Raw genomic sequence first — 8,958 nt, 5'->3', positions numbered from 1 at the left:
TGGCAGTGAAGGAGTCGGGGCACCTATCACCCAGCCACGTCCGCAGTCAGTAACGCCCATTCGTTTCATTAGGCAAGATCAAGGGTGGCAGTTCATTCTTTGATTAATCTTTATAGCCACCGTTTATTGTGACCTTACTATGCCAAACATACATGGGTTCAATCTTTACAACAATCCTAAGAATCATTTTAGAGCTAAGGAAACTAAGGTTCAAAGGTATTAAGTTGCTTATATCATACAATGCCAGTTACCAGCTAGTTCTAAAATACTAGCCAAACACTTGTGCTCTTTTTTCATCTGGAACCACAGCCACTCTATATATGGTGTCCAAATTGGTCTTTAGATTTAAGTGGGCAGAACAAAATCAAACTAACAGAGCAGTTCCAAAAGCTGCAAGAGCTGTGAAGTCAGTCTAAACTACCAAAGAGTACTTAAGTGTAAAAGGGTAACTGCCATCCCAGGAGAAAATAGCTCCTACCATAAAAATGTCACTGGGGCTAGTTTTAAAATCTTGGTGCACTGTATTCATGATTTTAAAATGTTGGGTCCAAAGAGCCTCTGTAGCTGATACAAGCTGTAATTCTCCATATTAATAAAGGGCTCACAGATTGAAATCAAGATCATGTAATGTGCTCACTTCGGCCAATACTATTAGTTTCAGCTTCTTTCCCAAAAAAATTCCTGAGATACTATTATGCAGCAATTCTGCCCCTGTGCATTTTACCTTTCTGCCCCAAGGAAGAAAGGCCTAAAAAATACACAAATGTAAAACAACTCCATGAAAAACTGATATGCTGGTGGTAGAAGGATACCAATCAGTAGAATAAAGATTTTATAAACCAGAGATTGTGTTGTTTCTGTTAGGTAAAGGGATTTCTTCATATGTTATTTTAATAAAAGGAAATTTCATAGGTAAAAACCAATATTCAAAATTATAAAACAAATAGAACTCTCTGTGTATAATCACTGCATCAAAAATTTTCAAGAGACTCAAGAGAAATTCTTTAGTTGATAAATGTGGTTTGAAGGGGTAATAAAACTTTTTTATGGCTAAAGCGAGAGTCTCATTTCCAGTTGGCCCAAAAACAGATGTTTCATTTCCCAAAAAAGTAGGTTCTCCACTGTAAAGAAATATTCTTGTGTAGTTGGTTTCTATATTCTTGAACTCTGCTCCAAGTTCAGCCAACTTCTTATATGTCCTTAACACGAATTTGGAGCAGTCGTAGGATTCAAACCATGTCTCCGCCCCTTTTTCTGGGCTGGCTTGGACAGTCCATGTCTCATAATAAATCCCTGTTTCATTGTCCTGTTTGACCCACTGTGCCATTTTGTTAAACATGTTTCCTAGTGGGGAAAAAAAATCACTATGTGAATATCAAAATTAATCATGTTAGTTTTAAGTCAAATGTTCTAACCAGATTAAGGCTATAGATGTGCATACATAAACAATAGTTTTTTGAATTTCCAAACCTTCATCTAACAATAGGAATCCAAGCTCAGCCAGTTTTTATTCCATGTTCAAGGCACTAGATATTTCTTAATTGTAAACATTAGATATGATAGGCTATATAAAGATGAGTTTTACATATACTAATTTTATAGTCATTTAAGCTATAATCAAAAGCAAAACTATACACATATAGAAGCTGTCTTTCTTTACCCCTCTCAACAAACCTTGTATTCAGAGGCTAAAGAGGAAAAGAAAGCAGGGGGACATGGTGTAAGAGGAAAGAGCGAAAGGGGTAAAGAGTTCAAGAAGAACTGAGGGGGGTGAAATGCGGAGCTCTGTCACAAAGCATGGCATGCGTGCAGTCTGAATGGTTCCTGAGGAATAGCTAGAGAAGGCTGGCCTTCCAATGTGATAGAGGACGCACTGTACCCCACCCACCTAGAACATTTGCTAGTTCCCTTTCTTCCTGTACTTGCAGCTGTTGAGATTCTGCTTACAACCTTCCTCCCCACCACACAAATTCTTCCAATAAATCAACTAAAACTGGAAATGTTTTTGGCCAAGTTTAGACTATATGGATTCCTGGATGGCTAACAGTCTCTCCTACCACCTTGTACCAGAGCACAAGAGCCTCTTAATGGTAACAAAACACTGTACTCTGCATGTTTACAAGCACCGGGGCATTTATAATGCCTGAAAGAGCCTGGCCCCAACATTTCTGTCACTATGGATGCTTCTCGGATTACTCCAACTTGAGTCCGTAAAATAGTACTTCATGCTATAAAATAAGAGTGGCTGCTTTATCAGTTTTATAGAGTTAAAATTGTGGAGTAATATAATCTGTTTTCTTAAAACTGGAGATACTGTTCTTTGTGTTCCTAAACTTTGAAAAGCCAGTGCTGTGATTAAGAGATAAGAATGCTTTGAAACACTGTTTTGTAACATGAGAAAAGGCCAATGGATAGGATTAATCACAAAACAGATGGATAACTTAAAAGACTTAAGTACTGGCATATTACAAAGTATTTTCCAGGAAATAGTGATCTCTTATTCATATGATCATATATTTATGTCAGGAGGAAGAATTTTCAGATAATGAGGTAGGAGGAAATGAGAAAGGAGAGATGTGAACTGGCCTAGAATGAAAGAAAGAGTAGCTATGTATTAGACAGAACACTGTTAAAAAAGAAATGGACTTTTATATTATTGGGATGGTTTGTAGCAATTAGAAAGTAGGAAACAGCATGGTATATAGTTGAAAGCATGATTAGAAAACAGCACAGCATATAGTTAAAATATCCCCAGATGGCATGTAAGAGCCACCAATTCTATTCCTGGTTCTACATTAAGCTCTGTGACCTTAAAAGACAGGTAAGTCATGCCACCTGGCTGAACCTTAATTCCTTATTTGTAAAAAGAGTATCTTATCTTCCCCACTGAACACAATCCAAAATGCTCTGTAACGAGCTGTACAAGCGGAAAGCATGATAATTTCCTCAAGTTTTGTGGTTCATTGAATAGTTCTTATAACAAACAGTGGTTTTGTTATTTCCACTTTTGTGGAGAACAACAATTTATAATGTAGAGTTCTATAACTGATATGGGCAAGCTCCCTACCTCTAAAAGCCTCATCCTCATTCTACACACAAAGCAATGAGTCAACAAGATAAAATGTGACCAGTTTCCTATACAAGTTCTGCTGAACTTCTTTCTTTATCACTAACTAAATGCAACACACACGCAGCAAAATTCCAACTGTTTCAGCAACTTTCAAATACATGCAAGAGAACAGAAAAATCTCAGAGATAAAATATTTAAATTGCTCAAGAGGCCTCAAATGTGTGAGATCATATGTTTTAGGAGGCCATGTACAAAGTAGTTAAGAAAAGAGTTAAAAAGGCTTGACTGCCAAGTTTGCAGGCCAACTTCCTTAGTTGTGGGACTTTTATCTCATTGTGACTCGGTTTCCCTATCTGTAAAGTGGGAAAATAATACCAACTATCTCAGGGGCTTCTGTGATTATAAATGCTGTGATATATGTAAAGTACTCAGAACATGAGTGGTGGTTATTATTATTTTAATTGTTATTTTCATGACTAAAAGCCTCTTCCCAGATACAGTTAACAGGTCCTTTAATGAATTGTTTTTTTTAGGCATTTTATGTATTTCCCTCTATTATTTAAGAAGTCCAATTAAATTGTGCAAAGTGTTTTATCATGTCATTTATTTTTACCATGGGAATAAAGGAGATAAGCTACTCATCACTTAGAGTTGAAGTTTTGCATGAGTAATAATTTGGGTCAAAGGTTAGTGGTTCCAAAAGTACATTTTATAAATTAACCTCTATAAAGTAAGACATTACTGAAATGCCTCAATGAAAAAAATTTCTATCAGTTAGATATTGATTGCAATCATCGAATAATGCCGTCTTTTTTTAACTTACCTGATATGGTTGCTACTTGAACTAACGATCCATTTTCCTTCCAGTGACCATCATCAATTCCTTCAAAAAAGCAGGCAGCTCCTTGATTACACCAGAACGGGGCATTCATTTCAGGTCGGAGATGGGGAAATGTGCAGTTTCCAAGTTGGAAAAGTTCATACCATTCCATTGTGTAGTTCTTGCCAGTCAAAGTACTCTTGAATCCAATGGCATCGTGCATGATTTTCTGTGTAAAGATCACACAAGCATAAAAGTATTTGTGAAGCAACCACTGGTCCAGGAACCGGAGGGAGCAAATGTGATGGATACACCACAAATGCAAGTCAAGCAGAACAACTGTTCCGCTGTTCCTTCTTCCATGTTGCTACTCTGTCCACTCTGTAGCTCCTCAAATTCCAGGCCCTCGTCCACTCTGGCCACTGCAGCTCACCTCAGATCGGGAGAACGTATGCTATGTGGACACGTTCCTAATTTCCTTACAGCTTAGAATGAGTGTGAGAAGCCCCCATGCCACAGTCTCGGGGAGGAACTCTATGTACCTCACAGGGGATGAGACACTCAAATGGTGACTAACCCAGGAAAAGTACATTCAACGGGACCTGAAAATGAAGTGTTTCCTGACTGCTTTGCCCCTTCCTCTGGGCCTCCTCCCTTCCTACTTTTCCAGGAGTTTGGATTCAGAATATTAAAAGGGATGAGAGCAATGGCATTTGTTATTGTCAGGATCACAAAACCTGATAATGTTGGGGTTTTTTGATTACTCATTTAAAAAAAAAAATTATTGATTTCAGAGAGGAAGGGAGAGGGAAAAAGATAGAAACATCAATGATGAGAGAATTATTGACTGGCTGCCTCCTGCATGCCCCCTACTGGGGATTGAGCTTGTAATCCAGGCCTGTGCCCTGACTGGGCATCGAACCCTGACCTCCTGGTTCATAGGTCGATGCCCAACCACTGAACCACACTGGCCGGGCTTGACTACTCATTTTAAATACACTCAGAGCAAAAACAATAAACATAATCTAAAATATTTCCTCAGCCCTAACCGGTTTGGCTCAGTGGATAGAGTGTCAGCCTGCGGACTCAAGGGTCCCAGGTTCGATTCCGGTCAAGGGCATGTACCTTGGTTGCGGGCACATCCCCAATAGGGGGTGTGCAGGAGGCAGCTGATCGATGTTTCTCTCTCATCGATGTTTCTAACTCTCTGTCCCTCTCCCTTCCTCTCTGTAAAAAATCAATAAAATATATTAAAAAAATATGTGTGTGTGTGTGTGTGTGTATATATTTATATATATATATATTTCCTCAAATTCACTTAATAAGGACATCATTTAATTAACTAAACTTATAAGATCAAGATACATCCTTACCAAGTGTCCCAGGAGGTCTCCATATTTGAATTCCCACACTGGGGCTTGTAACCGAAAGACTTCAATGACATCATCATCCTTCATAACTGGGGTAGGGGAGCCAGTTGGACAGAAAGTGTATTTAGCTTGACAGTAAGGATCTGGTGCCGGACGGAAGGAAAAGCGTCTAATAAAGAAAAAGAAACCATCAACTTAGGATGCTTCTTCTTGCACATTTTAAAATCCAAATTTTAACTTCACTGTCAATAACATTTTTAGAGAAAACGTTTTAAAGCCGAGCCCATAGCATATAAATATACACTGTATTTATCCTGTGAACAAACTCCACTGATGTCCTTTACAGCAAAAGGTACATTAAAAACACTGATAATAGCATGCTTCCCTGTTTCCTGCTCCCATTGGGAGAACTTTGAAGATGGGGACCATACCTTAAAGTGTTTATAGCTCTAGATCTTATTTAGTAGACAAATATTTACTGAATAAAGGAACAGTTTTCAAATGATACTTCATTTCCCAAACAATCCATATGCTAAGTGCTAAGATTATTCAAAGATAATTATGATTAAATAGAACATGTTTACTATTTTCTTAAGAACTTACTAATATTCCTGAAACCAATATTTATTGAGGACCTACTGTGTGTAGGACACTATACTAGGAAGGAGGGAAATAAAAATTATAACATCGTTCCCTTCCTCAAGGCGCTTTGGGTCGGGGCTGGGAAGACAAACAATGAAGCACAGTGTAGTAGATGCTAGACCAAAGAAATAAACAAAGTCCTATGGACACAAAGAGGAAAAAATCATTTTCACCTGTCTGGGATAGGTGGGCGTGAGGAGGTCGAAGAGAGAGATGAAGACCTGGCCTAGGTTTTTAAGATACTTTCGAAGAGTAGAATAGAAAGGGAGAGAAAACACTAAGTATTATAAGATGAGCACAGCACACTGGGAGAGTCTCTCTCTGGTGGGTAAATTAAGACCTGCCTTTAGGCTTCCAGGCAGGAGTGGTGAGAGGGGAGGGAGGCAGCCGAACCCCGAGTCCTACCACCGGGAGGGTGAGCCGAGGAGTCAGCGTAAAGGATGTTAAGGAGCAGATCTGACATGACTGATTTTGCTATAAGATAAACCTTATTTTATAATTTAGAAGGTAGAGAGGCCAAATTAAGGCTGAGAGGTCAGTTTTAGAGGTTACTTCAATAATGCTACAAGGAAAGAAAGTGGCCTGAGAAGGCTGTGGCAATAGGCCTACCGCTGAAGTCAGCTCAATATTTACTATTAGACACGGGGAGAAAAGATGAAAGAGAAGGAAGCTACCTCTATCTGTGCTCTAAGAATCCTAGGTCCCTGAGGTTCCGGCTAGAGCTACTGTTTTACAATCCTAGCACATCAACAAAAATTCTTATTTTAATTGAAATCTAGATGTTAGCCAAAAATAGTAACAACCCTCAGGAACATTTACCAGATTCATGTATACTCACCTGTTTGATAGGTGCTTACCTGGTTTAAACAAATGCTTAATTATGTATGTTTCACCTGCCCACGGCCAAATCTATTTTACGTCTAAGTTAATTTCAAAAGCATAATCTAAGTTCACACTTTATAACTTTTCTTATATACAGGTGAGGTTATTAGGTAGCAACATATACTTTTTTAAAATATATTTTTATTGATTTCAGAGAAGGAGGGAGAAGGAGAGATAGAAACATCAATGATGAGAATCATGATTGGCTGCCTTCTGCATGCCCCCTACTGGGGATCAAGCCCAAAACCCAGGCATGTTCCCTTGACCGGAATCAAACCTGGGACCCTTCAGTCTGCAGCCGACGCTCTGTCCACTGAGCCAAACCAGCTAAGGGCAGGTAGCCACATATACTTAATATTTGAAACTGTTAAACAAACATAAGAAGTCATACTCAATACCCTGCCCTTAAATCAAGTAGTTTTGCATTTACACTTTCCTCCTTGTTTTATTGAATATTTTATTTTTACTTCTTATGAACATTTTATTAACATTTCCCAGAACACCAGCATCAACCCCAAACTTGTGTTTTCATGTATATCAAGCAAAACAAGAACTGGCGAAAACCACTCAGTGAGCAAAATACACTAATATCCAGGTTTGACAAGAGCTGGCATTTACTAGATTTAATCCTCCCAACATAACTAAGGTAGTGCTACTACTATTCCCACTTTCTGGCCGAGGACACGTGAGCACAGAGATACTGAACAACTTGCCCAAGATCACACAGCTAGTGTGATGGTGCCGGATTTGATCAGCGGCAGTTGGAATCCGAAACTCACTCCCAACCGCTAGGTTATCCTGCCGCCCAACTCACTGTTTTGTCATCTAAAACAGTTGTGTTTTCTTTATATATATATATGGTATGATTTTTTTAAATTGATTTCAGAGAGGAAGGGAGAGGGAGAGAGATTGAAACATCAATGATGCGAGAGAATCATTGACTGGCTGCCTCCTGCACCCCCACACTGGGGATGAGACCCCGCAGGTGCCCTGACCTGAGTGGAACCGTGATGTCCATGCTCAGCCACTGAGCTCACCGGCGGGGCTAGTTTTTATGCGTTTTCAAAGCTGCTGGCCTTTCCCGCGCCCCACGTGACACCACGTTTTCTTCCTCCGTTTAGCCACCTGACAGTAGCAGGCCAGGTAAGCACTCTTCTAGGTCCAAGGCTGGATCCCGCCTCACAGTGGTGCAGCCTCCGCGCTTGACTTGCGACCAGCGTCCTACCTCCAGGCTTAAGCCGGGGGGCAAAGGAAGTGTCACCCGCCTTCCTGGAGTGCCCAGGGCCGAGGAAGCGGGGTCTTTTAGTGCTAAAAACGGGAAGTCCCCGCGAACCAAGACGAGTTGGTCCCGCTGTAAAGTCTGCCAAAGGTGATGCACTCACGATAACTAATGACGGCATAACGTAACAAAAATGTGAAACTAAAAGTCTTCCCACTGCTCAGAGAGTCTAAAAGTGACGCGATAACATAGCTTTACTTCCCTTTTCTTCCATAATTCAGGTCAGCCCTGGGTCTGTCCCCTCCTCACTGACTCAAGTGTCCCGAAGAGAAAGGCCTCAGGGCGGCACGCAGCAGGCAGGGGCCACTCCTGCGCTCCCCACTTCCTTCCACACGGCGCCCGGTTTGCCCACGGCCGCGTGACCCGGACACCCTGGCCCGCGCGCCGGGCGGGTCCCCCCCCCCCTCCCTCCCGCCGCCCCGCGCGCGCCCGCCGCCCCGCGCGCGCCCTCACCTGTAGGGCACGGGCCACTGGCGCCTGGAGGGCGCGCCCGCGGCTGCCGCCTGCCCGAGCAGCGCCAGGGCCCAGAACCAAGGCGCGCGCCCCAGGGCCGCGCCCGCGCGCCGCTGCCCCCGGGTCCCCAGGCTGGTGCCCCCTGTCCGCGCCATGGGACGGCTCCCGGTGCTTCCGGCGCCTCCGGAGCGCGGCGACTGTGGCGGACCGCGAGCTGAGCATGCGCGGAGCCACACCGCCGCCCCGCGGGAGCTGGTGACTCGGTCGCCGGCCTGCGCGTTCCGCCCTCTGCCCTCTGCCCGGGCCCGAGACTCGGTCACCCGGCGCAGGAAGCCTTCTCCCGCGGCCCAGTCCCGCTTCCTCTCCAGGGCCCGGATGCTCCATCAGGTCTTGGGCTCTATCCTTTCTAAACCCACTGGGTGCTGGGGGCGAGGTGGGATTG

The 8,958-nt window shown here is 42.6% G+C and overlaps 1 protein-coding gene across 2 annotated transcripts; it reads right to left on the bottom strand.

Annotated features, from left to right (window-relative positions):
- Positions 1-791: 791 nt before the first annotated feature.
- CLN5 (CLN5 intracellular trafficking protein) lies at positions 792-8,751 on the bottom strand. Of its 2 annotated transcripts, none has more exons than XM_054719868.1 (4): positions 8,517-8,751; positions 5,264-5,429; positions 3,894-4,119; positions 792-1,344 (listed from the first exon to the last, which is right to left on the bottom strand). In XM_054719868.1, exons 1-4 carry the CDS (start codon positions 8,669-8,671, stop codon positions 833-835), a joined length of 1,059 nt encoding a protein of 352 aa, XP_054575843.1. In that variant the 5' UTR covers positions 8,672-8,751; the 3' UTR covers positions 792-832. The 2 variants fall into 2 exon arrangements, with proteins under 2 accessions (XP_054575843.1, XP_054575844.1); XM_054719869.1 differs by lacking the exon at positions 8,517-8,751 and adding an exon at positions 7,780-7,872.
- Positions 8,752-8,958: the final 207 nt, after the last annotated feature.

The sequence above is a fragment of the Eptesicus fuscus genome, chromosome 8, assembly GCF_027574615.1.
Source record: "Eptesicus fuscus isolate TK198812 chromosome 8, DD_ASM_mEF_20220401, whole genome shotgun sequence".
NCBI lineage: Eukaryota > Metazoa > Chordata > Mammalia > Chiroptera > Vespertilionidae > Eptesicus > Eptesicus fuscus.
Note: the sequence above shows the minus strand (reverse complement) of the source record. Positions and strands in the feature narration are given on the sequence as shown.

Excerpts from the sequence above, each read along its gene's own strand:
- CLN5 (XM_054719868.1), bottom strand. The coding sequence starts at position 8,671 with ATGGCGCGGACAGGGGGCACCAGCCTGGGGACCCGGGGGCAGCGGCGC. Across the intron at positions 5,430-8,516 it reads CAGTGGCCCGTGCCCTACAG|ACGCTTTTCCTTCCGTCCGG; the intron begins GTGAGGGCGCGC and ends TTTCTTTATTAG. Across the intron at positions 1,345-3,893 it reads TCAAGTAGCAACCATATCAG|GAAACATGTTTAACAAAATG; the intron begins GTAAGTTAAAAA and ends TTTCCCCACTAG.